We start from the raw sequence: 22,544 nt of genomic DNA on the forward strand, positions 1-22,544 counted from the left end.
CTCTGGTGTCTAGTTTCTCTGGTGTCTAGTTCAGCTCCGTTTGTGTTAATTATTCACCTTCCATCAGTTTCCTTGTTTTTCTTTCTTTCACAGATGCTCTACATTCCTCTGATTAAGCTCACCTGTGTATCCAATGTCATTTTCCATTTCTGTCTCAAAATGCTAGATTGCTGATTTTTAAACATGTAACAAAACAGCTTTTTAAATGTAATTTTGGTGAAATATTCTTGTAAACCTGTAAAACTTGCAGGTTACTGCTTCCATTTACACAGCAAGTTTTCCAGGTATTTATGTAAAAGCCTCTCATAATTATTGTTATGACAGCAAAGATTGATTAAAATGATTGTTGTACAAAATTGAACATGTACTTTTCTGTCTCCCTGTCAACATGAAGTTATTGGTGTTTGAATTAAATTTTGGCTCTGTCATTCTGCAGCCTCCGATTTTATTTTTCCCTGAGCCAATATCATATAATTGCTTTGGATTTTCTAACAATATTTACAATAAAGCTTTCACAGGAGGGTTTAGTTGCATTTGTGTGCAGCACTCACAGCTTTTATCAAAACCTCTGTGGTTCATTTAAAAAACAACATGCAGACAAAATGGCTCCACACCGAACAATAAATATGAGATAATGGTAAAAGCTGTAATCCCACTTTCAACAAGCACAAAGTGTTGCAAGACACGTGGAGTGTTAATAGTTCAGGAAGAGGATATTAATATTAAAATATCTTCAGTGTTCCAAGCAATAACAACTTTTCCCTAATGTTTAAAATGTCAAGAACTAACATTTTTTAGATGGTGACTTTGACTAGGCCGTTCTAATGAAAATTTTTGCTATGCATCATCCCTCTGTAGCTCTGGCCTGAATGTTTTCGGGTGTTTGTCACCTCCACCCCCAGTTCCACCAGGTGCTTGCTAATTGCTGCTGGCTAGTCTGAAGGAGCTGAGTGGGGGAGGAGCTTCGTCTCCAAGGCGGAGCTAGGTCCACCCAGGCGTTTTGCACAGCCGTTTTGAATGGTTGCCATGGAGCAGGGGTCACCAACTCCAGTCCTCGAGGGCTACCATCCTGCAACTTTTAGATGTGTCTCTGCTCAAACACACCTGGATCAAATAAACTGCTAGTTTCCAGCCTATTGCAGAGAGGAACACATGCTGGTGAGGGAATTCAGACATTTTGGAGCCATGGAGAGTCAACCGTTGCTCAAACATGCATGGAAACAATCAAGGCAACACTCCAGCTATGTTTTTGATGAGGAAATAACATTAATAACATGATGTAAAGCTATAAAACGTTGATTTTACATGACACTGCAGCTTTAAGAACCTAACTCTTGCTTAAACTTCTCTACAACTTTGTGTTTCTTAATAATGCTGTTTGTTCTGTAGCAGTGATACCTCAGAAGCCTCCAAAGATCAGCTTGATTGAAGTGAGATGAAATTACTCATGGATGGACTTTATTTACCAATTAGGTGATTCTTGAAGGGAGTTTATTACCCTGGACTTAACTCAGGACCGTCACAGTAAATGTAGATGAATCTAAATGCGAGTTTTGCTCTTTTCAGATTTGGATTTTGTAAAAAAAAAAAAAAATTAAACCATTAATTTTGTTAATGTTTGACTTGAGTTTCAGGCAGGCTGGTGCCTAAGAGTCAGATAAATCTAGCAGTCATGTCTTTTGGACTTTATGGCAGAGAGAACCCACATATTCATTGGGAAAACATGCAAACTACATTCAGTAAAACTTGAGTTCAGGATTCAAACCCATAACCTCCTTGCTGCAAAGCAGCAGTGCTACCAACTGTGTCACTCCGTTTTTAAAGCAGCAGATCCTTTTTCTTCCACTTCCAAGTTCTTCATTACACCGTGTTGGACTGTCACCAAAAAAAAAAAACCCTTTGAGTTTACAGCTGTAATCTGTGCTGGATCACTTTCAGAGTAATTTACTGAACCAAGGGAGCATTAACAACCAGGCAGCCATAACCATTATCAGGCCCAAGGTGGAGCACAACGCTATTTTAATGTTTATACCAATCAAAGTAGCATAATGTCGCCTCATTTATTAATCCAGTTTCTATGTTTGCTTTGAATCTGAAATCAACAGTTATTATTTAGCCACTTACTCAACATCAAACTCAGCTAAACTCCATTTATTTCCTTTATGAAATGCAAAGTGGTTTTGGTCCTGATGTCACTGATTTTATTTTATTTTTTAGCATCTATGATGTGACTGACATCCTTGTGATGTTTCATCAAACTGACATTTAGAGTGTGAATAGGACTAGTTTTTTTTAAAGCTCTTAGTAAAACGGTAAATTCTCCTCATTTTTCTCTCTCTTTCACTTAGGAAAAAGTCCTGGCTTTTAAAACGTATCTTGGGATTTGGACAGAAGTATGATCCACATGCTCATCTTTTCTGTTTACCCTTAACTCTCTACTTCCAATCTATTATCATTATGCTGCCATCAGGAAGCCTACAGACTCTGTAGCTATGCTAAGATTTAATGTAGCGTCACGACCCTGTGGATTATTTCTAATTTAGCTTTGTTTAAAAAGTACAGCGACAATAACTTTGATAAAATGTAGCTTTTAGTCTAAATCAAAGGACTCCGCAAACCAGATTTAATGGAAATCTATGCAACCAATTACAGGAGAGTACTGGAGGTGAAGCCTTATCGGTCTCAGTTCACATGGTAATCCAAATTAATTCTATTTTAATGTGTCTTCAAATAGAGGTTAATGTCTCTTTAAATCAAACACCACCGACTTCTATAACAGAATAATTTGAAGGTTTTTTTCTTCCTTTAATTCAAAACACCAAAGTCTTGGGTTGAAATCCCTCTCAGGGTGGTAAATGTCTCCTGATTCCTCCAGCCATCAAAATGATGAAAGTTAAGTTAATTAACCTTGCTTGATTGTAACAGGTGTGAATTAATGTGTATGGATGGTTGAGCTGTTTTTGTGTCACCATATGATGAACTGGTGATTTGTGTTTGTCCTGCCTCTGCCAGTGACACCTGGAGACGGACAGGCTGGCTGGACTGATGCTGCCTTCCAGTTACCTGGGAAATATAGGAAATCAGAGCTCTGATTTGACGTCAAAAACAAGATAACAGTGTCCCAGATAAGAAGTTGTAATTTCAATATGGCGACTCCCATTAACAGCTCTTACAAACATCATTTTTAAGCTTTACTTTCCATTAACAAACGTTACTTTCATGTTGATTTTAGATGCACTTTTACATGTGTGTCTTTTCAAATAAACATGTTTCCACCATAGCTTATTGCTCTTGATGCGACTAGCGGCCATATTGAAACTTGAAGTCCACTTTACAAGTTGTAACTGGGGTAGACGGAGTTGCTCCCAGTTTGCCGTGGGAAATCTGACTTCAGAAGCCGTTCCAGTTAAAGTTGAAATTTCCCAGTTCTGAGCAAAACTGGAAGATGAATGGGATTGTTAATGGTTTGATTAATTGATTGTTTTTCGTCCCTCAATTTCTTGTGCCTCCCAGAAAAAAGACAATAAAGTTTTCAAATATTTAAATCTGCTTTAATCACAAGTATTCAGTTCAGTCTAATATGTTTTTGTCTGATCTTTGTAGAGGTGCTACATGTCAGAAAAAGCAGCTTTTTAATCAGCCTCACAGTTTGAGTGCCTGGGGTTATTACTGGCTTTCCCTTCTGGCCACGGAAATGTGTAAGGATCCATCAATGCTGCCTTGCATCCCTGCATGGGCGACAGCTGTGAAACTGATCCACACGCCTGTTTGCAAACTTTAATTGCAATTATACAAAAGCGAAAACAATCAATATACGCTCCTGCTGTCCCTGACAACTCTCTTACAACAGCGCCTGATCACATTCTGTCCTCCTTCCATCATCCTGTATAACCTGCTCCTGTATATCTGGTGGCTTTAAGGCGCCGGGTGACGTGGCTGATGGAGGAAGGGGCAGGACGGGGTAGCAGGATCCTGCTGCTGGAGAAAGATGATCTCCTGTGGTCATTTGTGCCTGATTGATCCCGGGGTGCATTACTCATCCGTCCCCGTCCTCTAATGACTGCTGCTGCTTTCACCTGCAGCTTCTTGCTTCTTCCCGCTCCCCTCCGCCCGGGGCTCAGCTGCGGCCGTGTTGCCAGGTCCCAGCCTTTTGGGTTTGCGGTCGTGACTGGGTCGAGCGGAGTGGAAACGTCGAGCTTCCTCCGCCGAGTGGTGGAGGAAAAACGATGATTAAAAATCTGACATATTGTTATTCAACCCTTTTTGCTCTGCGTGTATCCAGCAGCTGTGTTTGTTACATGGACAATGTGGCTGAAAAACGCTTCACTATATGAGTATTTCATATCAGTCTATCGATAATTATTGACTAAATGTCTGAAATACTACCAAACTTCTTTCATTGTTTTCAATGTTTTCCTTTTTGAGCAGTGATAAGGCACGGTAGCAAAACCTTAAACTGCTGCTGGCGCAAATTACTCAACAGGTTGTTGCTAGGTAACCAAAGAGTGAGTGAGTGAGTTGCTAGGTAACCAAAGAGTGAGTGAGTGAGTTGCTAGGTAACCAAAGAGTGAGTGAGTGAGTGAGTGAGTGAGTGAGTGAGTGAGTTGATGCCACCAAACTTTAAATCGGTGTGAGAGGTCGAGTGGCTAAAGTCTTTCCTCCACCTACATCTCCCAGAATTCTGTGCGGTTCTGGATCTGAGTTGAGTGAATATTCTATTTGTTAATATTGATCATGTGTCTATCGCAATAGTTATTGATTTATTATCCAACATTATAGTTATCAAGATGTGATAAAAATCTCATTATCATCTCCAGTTGAAGAGAGACAAGAATTAAAAATAATCTCCAATAAAAAAAGAGACTAAAACTTACTTTAAAATGCATTTCTTGGGATTGATCTGTCAAAAAACTTGAGAGCAAGGGGAGCTCTTGTATCTATTTTGCAATGCATGTTTTCAAATTTACAGTTTGCCTGTCTCTGGCTGTCAAATATAATTATTCCCACAGGAAAAGAAGAGCAAACAACTAAACGTCAATTAGCACAACATCACAAACATCAGTTTGGGTAAATGTGTCGTATCAGAAACTGCTTCATTTGCAGACTAATGTGTCGGTGTACAAAGCTGTCACAGTTTTACCAGATTTTTTTCTCCCTCCAAACTTCAACCCCATGAAAGAAAAGCAGGTTAGAGGCCGTTTGATGTCTGAGGACGACGCGAGTTAAACAACACGGAGCAAACCTCCGAATCTATTGTGTATTCTGTCAATCACTTTCCACCTCTGACAATTGGAGGCACACAGACAAAGAATGTAATCGCAGGGCTTCACTGGTCTGTGCAATATTACTTTCATGCATGACTTCAGTCAGTGTTATGAAAGGATATTGGAAAGGGAAAAAAATTAACGTAGACTTCTTTAATTTTGAATAGTGAAACAGAATGAAGCGTCCATGTTGAAAAATCAAGATGTTTTACATGATCATCAGTGTGATTGATGACCAAAGCATCTCAGAAGCTTGTGATGTTGTGTAAAAAGCTTTATTCTTGCATTAGAAGAGCTTTACAAAATGATGACTCAACATTGTTTAAATAAATTTGTTGGAAAGACAAAACAAATCCAGTCTTGAGGCATCAAGATTTATTCTAGCCAGCAAGCTGATAGATAATTGATAAAGACATTGTCTAAAACGTTTACATCAAAAAAATCCCCTGAATTAATTCCATCCATCCATGGCTCAAAAATACTTTATTTTAGGTTTAATGCATGCTTTAAGTGAACTTATCGAAAACGCTTGGAGTTTCCCTGCTGGCTCTCTTAAAAGTAATTGCTGGTGATTTCATTTTTAATCATTGCTTCAGTGTGAATGTGGTTCTTTCATGTCACCACGTGGAGCAGCTGCCCCTTTTTCTCAGCACATATCTCATAAAAGCAGGGAGTAGGTTTGCTTTAGAAAACTGTGCAGCAGGACACTACCGAGAAAATAAAATAAAAAAAATGAAGCCTAAATGGAGACATGTTGGGGGGTTTGAGTGAAACCTGGAGGTGAATATTTAATTAGTAATTAATGAAACGTAGCAGCTTCGGTGTCTTTTTTTCTAAAGGATTATTTAAATTTTCTTCTGCACTTCTTGCAAGAAAGCAAGCGGACATGCAGTTTCTGTTGTGTCGTGTAATAAGGCCTCAGCGGCAGACAATAGCCAATCACTCAAGAACATGCAGCCATTAAAGTGACAAGACACGAAATATGCAATCAGCTCCAATTCTCTGCAATTCTCCTCTGTATGAAGAATGTAAGGCAAAAGCATATATGGAGCTAAACTTCTGAAATCCTATCTGACACCAGGAGTATTTGGTAATTGGATTAAATGCCAGCCCAGTAATTATGACGGGAGTCCAAAGTTCTCTGCTTTCCAAATATCTCATGACACTCATTTGCAGCGGATCGAACCTCAAGCTGGGAGTGCACAAAGTTTGTCAAAGGTAATTCCAAATTTCTTTCTTGCCGGGGCAGAGAATCAATCTTCCAGCAGAGATGGACCTGATGCTGTATCGAACTGGCGACGCAGATGAACAACCCATGTTCAGACACAATCAGGAACACTAAAAGAGGGCAGAAATACAAGTGATGAGATGACACCACCTACCCATCGATAAATAGCCTTCAGGCACGTATTAATCTGTGCCTGCAGGACTCTGTAATCAAAGTGGCTTCGGGCATTATAGCTGGAGCAGCTCCACATAAATAAACCATATTGCTTAAGAGGTGCATGTCAAAGTTGGAAATTAGAACAAGAATAGCAATTTTCAAACGCTAATTATTGCTTTGCCACAATCCCAGTTTTGGTATAGTAGCACCGAAACTGTTACACATTTTTGTGTTACAGTGAAGTCAATATGTTGACAAATCTAATAAGAGAAATACTATCCAATGCAAAAATATTTATTCCCCTTTAAACTTTTTAAAATATTTTTTACATCGGAGCTATAAATTCCTACGCTTTTCTGATTTTGTGTAACAGACCGATGAAGAGTAGCAAATAACTAAAAATGGGGAACATTTTTACTCATTAGAATATTTTATGACTACAAATCTGAAAAGTGTGGCATGCATTTGCATTCAGCCAACCTGAGTAAATACTTTTCCTTAAGATACATCTGCAGATCCTTCGAGGTAAATTTCTGCCAGTTTGAAATAATCAAGTCAGTTCTTTGTTGCACATTTGTTTTGGTTGTATTTATTTACCCAGAATGCCCTGCGGTATAGTTCACTCCTTGCTTTTGGAGCGGTCTCCAGTCCGCTTGATGTTCACATATGCATTCAATCAGCACCAGAGTTCACTTTAATCGAACTGAGATCTTGGTTTTAGAGTTCAAACTTAAGTTTCGTTAAATCATACCAAACAGGACAGGTGTGAATGCACCCTTAATATCACTAGGGCATGTTACCATACATATAAAAAGTAATGAAAACGAACATGCACATGCACACACGTGCATACGCACACATACATGGCCTCACTGGAGGTAAAAGAGATCTGAGTCGACTGTGTAGTGAAAAGTCACAGCTGGGAATTTCGAGCCTTTTTAATGATTCCCTCACTTGCTTTCAATGAAAGTGTCCTTGACTGATAATGATCATTGCCGCTAAAGCAGTGGGCATTTGTCTGGGCAGGAACCTGCAGATACCCATTATCAGATCTAATGACCATCTGTCTATGAGGACCTTATTTGGATCAGCGCCAAGACAAGAAAGCGTTGCAATCAGAGGCAGGTTCTGGTCATGGATATGAAAGACCTAAATCATCTGGGTCAAGAGCCTCTCGCTCCCACCGTGTGCTGCCTACCCAACGATAACTTAAGAGACATGTCAATAGGACCCCAGAGTGTGTTCGGGTTTCCTGCCAGCTCCCTCTGGGAAGGTTGGCAAGCCACACAGCTTTAGCCGCCTTGGCCAGAGTAACAGCTAGCATGCATGGAGAGAGCTGAAGGGAGATGCAAACACAAGAGAGAAGCAGTGAGAGATTTTAGCTCCTCCTTTGTGTAAACCCACTCTCTCTGCACGTGTAATCCAAACGACATCTAAAGAGAAATGGCAAAGCAAACTGTAAATTGGACAGGAGTTTCTTCCCCATTCTGGAAACGAAGAGAATGTAGAACTCCACTGTATTCTTGCATACATTTCATGTAATGTTAACGATGTGCTGACTCATGGAAGCTGTTTGCCTCGTTAAAAACTGAACATAAGAAAATCAGGAAACAGATGTAACCCTTTCAGTTCTGTGCATAATAGATAGAGTGGAGTTTACAGCGTACAGCACATAAATATTGTAAACTTATGGTAAAAACGCAACAAAAACATAATAAAGGACATTTCTTTTTTATACACTATGTTCTATTCTTAAATCTTACATCTGACAGTCACGTTTTCCCGTTCCACATCATTAACACATTCAAATTATTATGAATATTGCTTTGTATTGTTGTTTTCCTTGTGAATCAGCACCATCTCCAGTTGGAGGGATGGGTTAGCTCTCCAAGCCAGTAGCTTCAAATCTCTTTTCTCACATTTATCCAGTTGAGCTCAGTGGAGTTAACCTAGAAAGCTGCAAGTTTACAAACTTGAGAAAAACCCAGATCCTTGCAATTATTTCCACATTTGCTAAGTTTAAACTCAATACTACTTCAACTGATCAAATCATACTTGGGTTCTTCAGATCTTCAATGCCCTTTTTGAAATAAAATGTCTCTTTTATAGATTTTATTGGTGTTGCAGAATTTTTTTTACATTTTTGCTTTACAAGCGTTTTTAGTTTTATGATTATTGCATCTTAGCTTCAGAGTTTTCAAAGTATCTGTATAAAATAAGACCCCCTATCACAGTTTATCATTTAAACACTTATATAATAGATTAGTACCCAAAATTCAACTCAAGTAAGAGCAGCACTATTTCAGCAGTGCTTAAGTAAGAAGTATCGATCCAAGAAACTATTCAGCTAAGAGTAAAAGAGTAAAATGAAACAGAGTAAAAGTAATTAGTGACTACCCACCTCTTATTTTGAGAAAATATAAACTGATCAGGGGAAAAAAAGACGACTTCAACAGAAAAGTCTGAGCAGAAATTTACTTTTATATTCATGGAAGATCCTGGACTCCTGTGGCAATATCATATAAGCTACAAAAAGACAAAATCTGGGTAAATGTAAATCATGTCCTGTCAAAATGCCATTTAGAAATGTAATATCTACTGTAATATCAAACAGAATGTCTGACAAGGACTCACATCCCTTATTAGAGCAACGTATGGCTCGCCTTCCCAGCAGTAGAGATCAATAAAAAAGGAAGGCTTCATAAATGCTGCCACATTTTCCCAGTCAATACCATGCCAAATAGCAATTTTGGACGTGCTACGAACAATTTCATGGGTGATCTCTCCTTGCCTTTTGGCAATATGGTGTCTATGAGAGATCTGGCAGCGGCAGTCGAGTGACACATCTGCCTTATTGCCTATTGTTGGCTCAGCCGTTGACGCCGACATATTTCCATTCATTGTTTGGAGCAGAACACAGATTCGTAAAGAGATTTTGTCTGTAAAGATGCATACATGTAGAAATGAATGAGCATCTCTGTAGGAAATGGACTCTGTTGTTGCTGTTATGATAATCTGCTCAGAACTAAATTAATCTGAGTGACTGAGTGTGCCCTCTGGTTGGTGCAGCTGAAACCATATCCTCCTTTTATTGTTTGACATTAAATCACTGAGTAAAAGTAATTAGTGACTACCCGCCTCTTACTGGGTAATGAGCTGTTTGCCTCATTAAAAACTGAATATGATAAGTAGGAAAACAACTTAAGTCTTTCTGTACTAACCTCAATGCTGTTTTAGCAGTAAAGCTTATAGCAGTTCATCAGTATTGTAAATAAATGTTTAGTTTCTGTAAGAAAACGCATGGCAAAGGCTATTTCTTTTCTTAATACTGTGTTCTTAATTTTAAAGCAATCTGATGCAGGGTTCAGTATTGATGTGTGCAGAAACCAATACACTAAAAAAAACAGTTTCCCTCTTTTGATGAGAAATGGTTCACAGAGACAATGGGTGCAAGTTATTGTAGCTTGTAAATGTTAATGTGTCTGTTGCTAATAACTGAGTACTTGTCCTTCTACAAATAAATACATTAATAAAAGGAAAAGGCAATATATAGAGGAAAGTGGAAAAAAAATCAAGCATAGCTTAGACTGAAAGACGCAGACTGTGCAACATTGATTCTCTTCTCTCAAAAGTTTGAGTGGAGCAGTATCTGCGTTTGCATTACAAATGTGGGCAAAACTTTGTCAATATTCTGGTAATGTTGGAAAAACACAATTTCAGTATTTCTGCTTCCATTAAAATCACATGTGAAGTTTGTTCATTTATTAAAAAACATGCTGCGCCACGATCCTCCAACTACTTCCTGTCGTCTTCTTCAGCATCTGGTCATGTGACTCGTGTGATGCAAAAAAAAAAAAAAAGTTTCCGTTGCAGTTTTGCGAAATAAACCAATTTCAATACAACCAAAAAAAAAAAAAACACCTCGTCTTGGTGCCAAAACTTTTTATCCAAAACAAGAACTTTTTTTGAAATTGCCGTGTTTTTGTCAAGTGAATAAATTTTTGAAATACTAAATTGCGCAAATGACATGAGGATGGAGCTGGAACTGAGTTTGGTAAATTATGCTAAACCTGACTTCATGTCAGAAGTTTTAAAAGTTATAAATAACCTCTGGTTTGTACAGCTGAAACCATTTTTCACAACATTTGGGTAAAATGGAGGCACACATCAAACCTTCAAACACACAGCTTCCTTATGTTGACTGTCTGGGTAAATCAAAATAAATCTTCCATCATGTCAGAGGGAATCTTAGATCTCCACAAACCTTGTTCATCCTTGGGTTCAGTTTCCATTAGCACAAAGATATGTTATTCTGTTCAAGCAATTATGCGCAAGGAAACGCGTTCTGTATCCCCAGGATGAACATGTTTTGTTGCATAACGTGAATATGACCCTCGGAATAAAAGCAAATTGCTTTGTGAAGATGCTGGTTGAAGCTGGTAAGAGAGTTTTATTATCTGCAGAGAAATTAGTCCTGTTCCAACAAGGACAGGCCACTCAGAGAAAAACTCTTTATTATTATTATGGCATTGAGCAAAAACAAACCATGTTGGTAGTCAAAACTGACTGGAGACAATAAAAAGATGAGTGGATCTAAGCTGACCTAAAACAAGAAAGTTTTGTCTAATTTAATGTAGAAAAAGGCACAAAAACAGTTGAGTTAGTATTTTTATATTGGAGACAATCATACAAGATAATAGTTTTTACTAATCATAAGTGAAAACAGAAATGAGGCAGTAACAAGATAAACTCAACTAATCATAAGAAGTTGTTTCATGATTATTAATGCTCAAGTATTCCTGGGATTTATCTTAATATCAGGAATGCTAAAGACAGCGACTTTTCCATGAAGAAGTTGCAAGATGTGCTGAATAACTTGGCAAAAGCCTATTTGGAAAACAACCTGAGATAGAACAGTTAAAGTCAAATCACTTCCTGCAAGATGATTCTCTGTGAATCCCAAGAATAAATGGTACAAACACCATACAGGCTACCAAACTGCCTAGTTAGATTGATAACTTTATTTTTCTGCTTAAAATAACTGTATCTTCTGGCACTTCACACAATGTACTGTTTTACAAAAGTATTTACACCCATTGAACTTTTTCACATGTTATCACATTAAAGCCACAAACTTCAGCACATTTTATTGTCACTTTATGTGACAGAAAGTAGAACAAAATTGTAAAGTGAAAGGAAAACTGCAGTTTTCCAGTTATTCTTTTTTATTGTTTGCCATGCATTTGTGTTTAGCAATGTTTAGTCAAAACCTCAAACAATTCCTTTCAGAAGCCATATTTATAGTTCACCTGTTTGTAATTAGTTTTTTGACAACCCAATAAGTCTTTTTGAGGACAACAAACAGCACTGTGAAGAGACAGGAACAGTCAGCACGAATGTAGAGCGGTAGTAGAGTAGAGTTGTAAAATCCTAAAAAATTTAAGATGAAGAGAACATGAGTTAGAATGGCCGACAAAATCCAGAGCAAAATCTAAATGAAAATCTGTGCAGAAACTTGAAAATGTATACTTGCAGATGCTCTCTATCCAGTCTGACTGAATGTAAGAAGGATTTTACCAAATTCCAGTCACAAAGTACAGACTTACCCAAAAGCACTTGCTGTTGTGAGTGAAATAGATCTACAAACCTTCGCAGCTGTAAAGTTGGAGACATGGCAGCCATATTCATGTGAGATTATGTGTAATGGTTGTCATGGAACCCACATTATAAACTTAATGCTTGCATTAGAATCTAATGTGGGAAGTTAATTCTTTGCAAGGTTTTTGGTTGTTTTCTTCCCGCCCTTGGTGGAATCTAATTGGCTTCTATTGTAACTTCTCCAATGTTCTTTTAAAATGATGTTTAGTCAGTTATTATTATTACAGAAAGAGAAAACTTGATGCTCTCGGAGCTGCCTGAAAGTATCAGCAAACTGGTTCGTTTTTCACTGACATCCTCCAGGATGTAGTTTGATTCTAACAGCCTCTTCAGATGCGAGCCCTGACACAAGTCGTGTGTCGCCGACGTTGGACTCCTTCAGCCCGCCGTCCTATCGCTGCTCTCTCCTGTTTGGGACGAATGGAAGAGATCCAGGCAAGCAGCTGCTGACAACCTCCACTGAATTCAGACGGAAAGGTGTTTCAAGCAGGAACAACCTCCTTTAATCCCCGGTAGCCTTCGCTTTTTTTTTTTTTTTTCTCTCCTCACATAAACTTGAAGATATACGGGGGATGTGAGTGTTTGTCGTGCTGCTCCCCGCATTGTGGTGAAGGAATGGATGCGAGCAGAGGCGCACCGACCGAGGCAGCTCTGACACAGACCCGGCTCCGGTGTGGTGCAGCTGTGGAAAACCCGGGAGGACGAGCCGACGGCTGCTTTTAAAACATTAACAGGCCAGAGATCAGCGGCTCCTTGTTATTCAGCACGTGTTCGGATTTGATTTGAGGATCTGGGAAAAAGCCATGTTCCCTGTCTACTCTCCTGCCTCACAATGAGAGAGAATACACCAGCGCTTTGATTTCTTAATTCTCCTTCTCTTCTTGCTCTGATTACTCCCCACTCGTGTGTTCGTGGGGCTCTGCTCTTTTTGGTGATCGCTGTGGAAACAACTCGCTTAGATTACAGAAGTGTGCAAGAGAGAAGAGGACGGCGCTGGCATCTCTCCATGCGCGCTCCGATGGTTTTTTTTTTCCAATATTAAAATGATGGAACTGTGACTTTAAACTGAGGCAGCAGATATCGCATGCTTCCTACATCTGCTCGGTGCTCGGTGTTACGGACTGAGTGTTCAGATGCGATTTTGAGTGAAATGCTCTGATTGAGGAGCTTCTCTCTCTCTTTCTTTTTTTTTTTTTTGCCGGCTGTTAGTGACGCAACATCTCACACAGACTGCATGAGAAATACATGCGTCGAAGGGCGTGAACTTGGCAACGGCCAACATCCTCCTCATAAATAAAGCATCAACTTATTCATAAAGCCAATTCGCGCGGTTTGCAGCCTCCCAGTCACCATCCATCCAAACTCATCCCGCTGTTAATAATGGATCTGAAAGCGGACCCGGAGGACGGGGACTACAAGCGGCCGGCTCCCATTGAAGTTTTTGCCACCAGGTCCACGCTGCACGGCATCTCGCACATGTTCACTTATGAACGAAAGTACGTGAAGCGCAGCCTGTGGATTGTGTTCTTCATGGCCTCTTTGGGGGTGCTGGTGATGGTGTGCGTGGACCGGGTGCAGTTTTACTTCGAGTATCCCCACGTCACCAAGCTGGACGAGGTGGCCGCGTCCATGATCGTGTTCCCCGCGGTCACCTTCTGCAACCTCAACTCCTTCCGCTTCAGCCAGGTGACTCACAACGACCTGTACCACGCTGGCGACTTCCTCGCCTTGCTCAACGGCAGGTGTGTAGATCCAATTGAAACTATTAACCTGTTGGCGGTTTTGTCTGTCTGTTGCAGAAATCTGTTGTGTGGTAAAGTTTTGAACTTAATTGGTGAACAGAAATTGGTTCATGAACACATTCTTCAAAGGTTAAATAAGATAGACACATTTAAACTGTATAATTGAAAGAAAAATTGAATACACATTTCTTTTAGTGTTTATAGTTACAGCTGATAACCCCCCCAAATTATTATCTTTTGGATTATGAATAGCTGTGTTTACATTACAAATATGCACAAAACTTTATATTTCGCAAATGTCGATAAAAAAACATTCCGTAAAATAAGAAAGCAATTAAAATCATACACGAATGAGTGTATTCACACAAGTCATTAAAAACATGCAGATCCTACAGCTACTTCCTGTCTTCTTCTTCTTCGTGGTTTGTGCCAGCAACATCCGGTTGTTAATGATATGACTGGTGAGATGCGGGGAAATAGTTTCATTTTAAGTTTTGCAAACAAACAAAAAAACAAACAAACAAAACAAAAAAAAACACTTTATCCTAGTGCCCAAACATTTTATCGGAAAACAATATTTATTGTTTCTCTAAATTGGTGTGTTTCTATTAAGCAACTTTATTTTTGAAATGTTAAATTGCACAAATATATGATCAATTAAAATAAAGCTAGTGATACTCCACACACAGAGGGCTACCCACAACAACTCTCTGCCCAGTCCAACTGTATCCAAGCATGATATTGGAAAGTTTAGTGGAAGAAAAAATGTGTGCAAGCAGAAGGGATAACTGCAGCCTTTAGAGGTTATGTTGCAAAGCCACTTGAAGAGTGCTTCACTGTCCACAGTCGCTATGTGCTTACTCATGTAGAGGAATGGCTGCTAAGTCCAGGGTTGTAGTGTATAGATGGAGGTTTAGTAATCTTTAAAACTGTCTTATTGTGAGAATGTTACAGAAAAGGACTCTTGTGCCACAGGATATATTTTAAAAAAGCCCACTACCAATATGTGCATCAATCTAAAGAATAAATTGTGGAACTAATCTCCAAAAAAGTCGCCACCACACCTGTACATCTTTAAAAACACACATTCCCATTATATTTGGTTTTTTGTTATAACTGACCAGGCAGCTCCGATCCTGAGAATGCTGAGGGAGTTTTGTTGTCAGGATGTGGCTGAAGAACCATGTCTTCTATAGAAACCTCAGACAAATAGGGAGTTATCAGGAGCCAGGGCTTATTACTGTCTTATATTGAAGGAGTGCATCTTCTAAAAGCATTCCCACGTCTGTATTTCGGCTCTGACACCTTTTCTCCCAATAGGAATGAACTCATGATGAGCTGATATGAGGAAAATAAGTGTTAATCCATCATTTATGAAAGTTGCAGACGCCCCGGTTTGTTGTAACTGGATTTTTATATTTACATGCAGGCACATCGTGGACACTGGTCACGACTCCTTGCTTTTGAACTAGAGAAAAAGTCAGAAGTGTCTTACCTGGGTGAAGCAGAAAAAGGCCTGAGCTGCTGCTCAGCGGTCCAAAGGCTTATTTTATGATGAAAGTAAACTTTGTATTTCGTTTGGAAATCAAGATCCAAGAGCCTGAAGGAAGATTGGAGTGGCACAGACTCCAAGTTGCTTGAGATTCTGTATGAAGTTTCTACAGTTGATGATTTGAGGAGCCATATTATCTGCTGGTGTTGGATTACTGTCTTTTGATTGCGTCTGGAGTCAGCATGATTCCCTCTTCTGACACGTTTTATGGAGATGTTGGTTATATCTTTCAGCAGAACTTTCCACTGTTGCCAAAAGTACCAATACCTGCTTCAACGTAGTTATTAATAATGCTAATCTTAAGTTCTCAAGCAACTTGATTTTGATTTTTTTTTTTCCCCGACTACAAACAATTTTCATAAAAAATGAACCGAACCATATGTTTGATTTAGGCCATTCTATGGAACACATCAATTTAATGTGCGACTTTCATTTTTCAAATTGATTTGTCTGCATTTAGTCAGAAAGTTGAACATTTCTCCACGAAGCGATCTGATCACGAACGCTTCTTGAACCAGCTGGCAAGATGCTTCAGGCTACCGTTTCACTCTGAAGTCGTACAAAATGTTACTTTTGTGTCAAATCCTGTTAACAGCAAAGAAGGCAAACTCAAGTCAGCCGTGACGTCTGAATTGTCTTGGGTGATGCCATGTCTGCCACGCAAGTGCAAAGCACTGCTAACGTTGGCCTGCTTTGATTGTCACTTTAGGAGCTCTGGGAGATCTGGGAGATGTGCAAAATAACATGGACAAAGCATGCAAAGCCTTTTAAAGCCCTGAACTCTCCTGCCCTTCCTCTGACGCAACTAAGGAAGATGGAGGGTCATGCATGAAAGGTGGCCCCTGAAAGCTGGGTGACAGCAAATTAAAGCATTAGCATTAGAGTTAATATAGAAGAGAATTATGAATCGTGTTTTATTGGACATTAACCCTTCCTGTGACCGTTATGTAATATTTTTAACATGAAATATGCTTCTAACATCAGTTTGTTGAGCTGTGATAAGTGTTTGAAAAAGTACATTTATGAATTGATGAGAAACCGTAGCCGTTTCTGGGGGGATTTCACACCTGCCCTGTTCAGTTTGTTTTAATTGAACTCTGGTTCGTTTTCCTAGAAAATCTGGTTTATTTGGGGAGGTGAGAATGAGTAATCAAACTCTAATGTGACCCAAAAAATGCAAACTGGTACACTTACAAACCCAGGTATCAGTTAAAGTGAACCCTGGTGCGGTTTGAATGTTTATGTGAATGCCAAGGCGACTAGAGACCACTCCAGGGCATTCTGGGTAAATACAACCAAAACAAACATTTGAGTTTATTGCTAGCAGGAGAAATGGTTTGTGGTCTTTAGCCAAAAATAAAAAAATAAATCATCTCACCGCTAAAATCTAACATTTTGTGAAGAAGGAAGTTGTGGTTTTTTTAAGGATTTGGTTTTCTTGACACAGCACAGTGTGAAACAGAACTGCAGTAGCTGAAAATGTGAGAAGTTTTTCAATTTTTATCCCCAGTTGAACCAAGTCTACTCTACTATCAGGTGTGAAAATACCCTAAGTCTTAAAACAACAAAAACAACAAACAGACTAATCTTCAGTACAAGTACTGATGAACTCATTAAAAAAAAAAACTTTAAAAGAGCTAAAGATGTATGTGAAAAGAGCAAAGATATGTTGTTGCAAACAGCAGCACAATCACATACCTCTGTGATTTTGGGAGTTTAGATAAAATGGCAGCATTATTCAATAGACTTTTTTAAAAAAGAAAACAGCGTGACAGAGCTACGAACCGGCCAACTGACAGAGTTTCATGTAAGAACATTCTGCTGATTCAAATCATTTCTTTATTATTTTATTATTCATGGTGCACAAATATCCATGCATTAGATTAATGACTCCAGTTGACTTTAACGTCTCCTGCTGACAGTGTGGAGAGACGCGTGTTTTTCACAGCTGCCATCTCTTCCCTCCTCACTTGTTGCTCTCTGTCGTGCTTTGATCATATAGAATCGTCGCAGCCTTGACAAGCTCGCCGTCTCATGTTGAAAGTGTTGAGTTTGAATATATTTACTTTTTGTTTTCAGGGCCACCCCCTCTTATTCTGATCACAGTCCCTAGAAGAATAGTGATGGAGACGTTTTACTTTGTTCTGGAGCAGACAAAATTCACTCGTCAGAAAGCGCACAAAAATTAATATTTCATTAAAGCGAAAATAAATATATATGGAAACCTGACACATCTTAATCCCACCTTGAACACATCACTCCATTTATTTTTAGCGTATTGATCCACTAAGCTCAGCAGCCTAAGGCACAGAGTACCTCTGCATGCTGTACATGTTTGGCTGACATATATCTAATTCCCTATTTTCACTCTGAGTATTGTTTTTCTATGACCTCTGTACATGCATGCATACTCCAGCCGTTCTGGAAAGTAATATTTCCCCCTTTCTTGAGTCTGCAGCACAAATGCTTCAGACTCAAGTGTGTGATTTAAAAATCAATACATGTTTGCTATATAATATGTTTTTGTGTTTTACTAGCAGTTCTAATAAAATATCAGGCTGTTACACCTATTATGTGAAAACAGGTGAAAGACCAAGGAAAAATCAAAACAAAAAAGGCAAAAAGGAGAAAAAAACATGAGGCTGAGGGAAAGTAAATGTAGTTGCATTTGCTCCGAGTGACTTTGATGAGCTGACTTTAGATGGAGGGAGGGGACTACAAGCTGAGGCAATTAACTTGTGTCTCATAAGCTGTGTGATGAACACGTCTTTATCCCGGCGTAATTAGTGCTGTTTGTTAAGCTACAGAGTTGTCCCTCTGATTAACACTCTCACATCTCCCATTGTTTCTTGCCCTCTCTGTTCTGTTGGCTTTGAGGGGACTTCTATTTTCATTTTTTGCTTCTCAGAGAAGTAAGGCATGAGAGATTTTTCTTTAAAAAAACACACTTTGTAGACGGGTGTATTCGGTTTTCCGTAAAAAGTAGAAAAGAGTCGTAGATATACCAGCACCCATGTTCAAAACACATTGAGTCATAAAGTGGTAATGCTGGAAGAGGAAAGCTGATATTTTAAGTCTACTGAGCCATAATGTGACTGTGTTCAGTCATTTTGACCAGGTTGCTTCAGCATGTGTGCAGTTTGTAATATAATAAAAAACAAGAGGTACCCCAAGCTTTGTTCAAATTTACAAATTACATTAAAATATTTCAGCGTTTAAGAATGTTTCAGACTGAAACTTTGCTGCAACTTGATGCTAAAAAGGCAAAGAGTGAATAAATATCTCTGACTTGACTAATGGTGTATTTGCATAGTATGTCCAACAATAGTACAAAAAATGTTGCAACCACACATAGGAGGGATATTTGATTAAATTAGTATTTATTTCTCCATCAATGGGAGCCAGGAATTTAAAGTATGGCTGTATGAGGAGGCAGTTAGTTCCCTTAAGTTTAATGGAGTGTCTTTAATGGCTTGTGTTACAACAGCTTTATAAAACTCCTGAAACGTAGCTACAGTGTTTGGTTTTGTTTTGCTACCAAGCTTACCCACCAGACGCTCCTGTCTTGGCTCTACTGCAGACATTCAGACCTCTGATGTTTGCCAAATGTTGTTTCTGAGATTTAGGGTTACTGGATTGATTTGTGATTTCATCTGAGTCTCTCATTGCCGAATCTTAAAAAGGAAAGAATCGTTCTCCATGACGTATTCGTCTCCCTACTCACAGCATCGTTAATGCTGCAGTTAAATCATTGATTTTCTAAACTTTAAACGAGACATATGCCTCTTTTTTCCTACCAGTGCATCATTTTTTGTGATCTTGATATAAGTTTGACTTTTGCTTTGGTACAGAATGCCTCTCATATATATCAATATATAGCTATTTTTCTTTCTTGGAGAGAGTAAACTTTGTAGCATTTGACGATACACTTGGTTTCCCTCCAGTCTTTTACTTGTAAAATGTATTTAAAGATTGTTGTACAAAGAAATTGCCAATATTGACTCCAGAGAGCAATCATCATTCACTGTGAATGATAACAGCACACAGAGCTTAAACTACAAACTGGTAGAAAATCAAGGTTTTATGCTCAACTAAATATACAAAGCTGTGCAAAATCTTTTATGCCCCTATTTTGTAACATCAAAACTGAAACATTCATTTCAGATTTATTTGGGTTCTATGGTATAACTACACAAAGGTGTAATTGTGAACAGAAAGAAGTTAATTTTAGTTTCTTCTCCAAGTTTTATAAAGATTGTTGTTCATTTCTGTTCAGCTGACCTGAATCAATCCTTTCTAAAATCACGTTTCCCTGTGAGTACAGCTGCAGGTGTTGTATTCAATGTCTCTTTGCACGTCTGAAGATCAACAATTTCTCCATTTAATCATCTGCAAAACGGATCTGAAAGCAGATATTTACATATCCGGTGTTCAAAAACACATCTTTTTTCATTGTCTGGCGTTGAATCAGCATACAGTGTTTCAGTTAGGGTCACCACAGTTATTTAAATTTGATAAATGCCAGAAGAATTAGAAGGAAACATATTTGTACCACTTTCTACCAATTCCAAATTTGACGTGCAGTGAGTTTACTATGCCTTTAAAGCCCAGAAGGTGATGTCACTGCTTTGTAAGGTTCTGAGTTAAAAGCCTAACGCAGGGGTCACCAGCTCCAGTCCTCGAGGGCCACCGTCCTGCAACTTTTAGATGTGTTTCTGCTCAAACACACCTGGATCAAATAAACTGCTCATTTCCAGCCTATTGCAGAGAGGAATGAATGCTGGTGAGGAAATTCAGACATTTTGGAGCAGAGGTGAATCTAAAAGTTGCAGGATGGTAGGTAGCCCTTGAGGACTGGAGCTGGTGACCCCTGACCTAACGTCTACTGCTTCACTGGGTGACAGCATAACAAAAATCAGAAGAAATCATCAAGGACAGATATTTTTTTGGCCTCAGCAACTTCCCTTCATCCCTTGGTATCATTTCTAGATTCCCAAAGATTACACATTTATTTCTTCAGAAAATTATATCAAAGTATGCAAGTAAAAAGTATGAAAACACAACTTCATACTTTGTGAAGTTGTATTTCACAAAGGACTCTCCTGTAATTAGCTCCAGCTTCTCTCTTCTCTGCAGAGAGAAAAAAAAAATCTCCCCAACATGATTCTGCCACCATCATTTTTCTGAGGTGTTGGGTTTAATGTGATGAACGGCTTTTTGTTTTTGATAGCTTTGCATTTTATTTTGTGTCTTCTCCCATAAAAAGTCAACTGTTCGTGACTTTCTTTCAGGAACAATTCTTCTTCTGGCTTCTACAAACAGTTGGTAGTTTTGTATTTTATCTAATTCATCACTATTTGTGTATCTCATAAATCCCAATAAAACCTGATTTAAAGGGGTATGAATATTTCTGTAGAGAACTTGCAGATTCTTTCTCTGGTTCTCTGGCTTGAAGTCCGTATGAGTATTTTTTTTTAAATAAATAGTCTGACTTTATTAAAATCCTGAACAACAATACAGACTCTCTTCAGCCCAATAGTCAGCTGGGTCAGGTAATTCATGAGTCATACTCGGTCAATATTTTCTCCATTACACACCAGCGCCATAAATCCTTGGGTTCAGTTTGAATCATTTCTGTAATGTTTTACTTTACGTCTTTGACCACTTCATCACTCTGTTATTTTTTGAGAACTGTAGTTTTCTTGGCTTTTGTTACTGGTGTGTTCAATGGCAGACGGGGACATTTAATCTCCTTACAGCGAATGTAGGTCCAGCAAACTGCCTAAAGAATAATGATTCTAATTTTAATATTGTTAGTCAGATTTGATCACAGAAATATCAAAAAGTAGCAAAAATCCTGACAGAACATTATTAATGCATTTTTTTCAAGACGCTGTAGCTCAAAATTTTCTCATTCCAGTTTTTGTTTTTATTGGGAAAGAAAAATACAAAGATAAAGCAACTTTTTCCCACTACAAATGGACTGTAAATGTGTAATGATCTTAATTTAAAGTTGGAAGAAGATTAAGATGCTTCTGAAATATTTTCCTTCTGAAAATCTGAACTTCTCAGGTTGGAGGTTGAATGGAAAACAACAAGTCAGGTATTACGTAGAGGTGGGTCTGTGTTCATTGGCGTCCTCATCTGGCAGGTTCCACACTGTTTAAGACAACATCAAGTTTAAATCTGAGCCACTACAGATGAAACCGACTCCACCTTCGCGCTGTCTGTAGCAAGAAAAGGTGTGGGGAGGAAAAAAAATCAATCTGTTTTCCATAGCATATTTGCAGGTTGAAGTCACACCTGACAGTGCAGAACATTGCAAGTAAATTGCTCAGTTTTATTTTGATTATGTCGCAAAGGCAATTATAAGATAATTAAGAAAAAGGTCATTTTGGAGTCGGTGTTGCCGGTGCGATGTGCTCCATCAGCTCATGGAAGTCACAGAGGCGGGTCTTCTGCTTACCGCGGAGCACGGCTCCCACATGTTTCCTGAGCTTGCAAACGTTTCCCCCGATTCACATGAGCTAAGAGTGCAAAGCCACAATATATAACTGCTAGGTGGCTTTCTTTATTATCTATTTCAGCATGAATGTGGGCTAGTGTCTGAATTTGAAAGCACTGCTTGCAAATAAATTCAGAAAAAGATGATTCTTGCTTTTTAAATGTTGCTGCATTTGCATTTATAGTTTTTTTTAGGGTATTTGTGGACAAGTGGGAGGGTAAAGGGAGGGCAGACATCAAAAGCAAACAGTAATGACATCAAAAGAGACTCTGCAGGAAATGAGTTGCATGTTTCTGCTGTGTTTTGGATCGGCGGTTTGTGTAATTGCTCATTAATATGACAGAGGCTTGTTTTGGCTTGCTGCTCTTCACGGTGGCCCTAGTTTGCATGTGTATGACCTTGTCCAGAGCAGGATAGTAGCTGTGTCAGAGCCAGGTAC

The 22,544-nt window shown here is 38.8% G+C and overlaps 1 protein-coding gene across 1 annotated transcript in view; it reads left to right on the forward strand.

Moving 5' to 3' along the window:
• The first annotated feature begins 12,031 nt into the window (after positions 1-12,031).
• The window catches only part of asic1b (acid-sensing (proton-gated) ion channel 1b), a 203,500-nt gene continuing 192,987 nt past the window's right edge, over positions 12,032-22,544 (forward strand). Inside the window, exon 1 of the mRNA XM_008408900.3 lies at positions 12,032-14,048. Coding sequence (XP_008407122.1) covers positions 13,687-14,048 — 362 coding nt within the window. The 5' untranslated portion in view covers positions 12,032-13,686. The remainder of the gene's footprint in view (positions 14,049-22,544) is intronic.

The sequence above is a fragment of the Poecilia reticulata genome, chromosome 5 (genome assembly GCF_904066995.2).
Source record: "Poecilia reticulata chromosome 5, P_reticulata-male-v2, whole genome shotgun sequence".
Classification (NCBI taxonomy): Eukaryota; Metazoa; Chordata; class Actinopteri; order Cyprinodontiformes; family Poeciliidae; genus Poecilia; species Poecilia reticulata.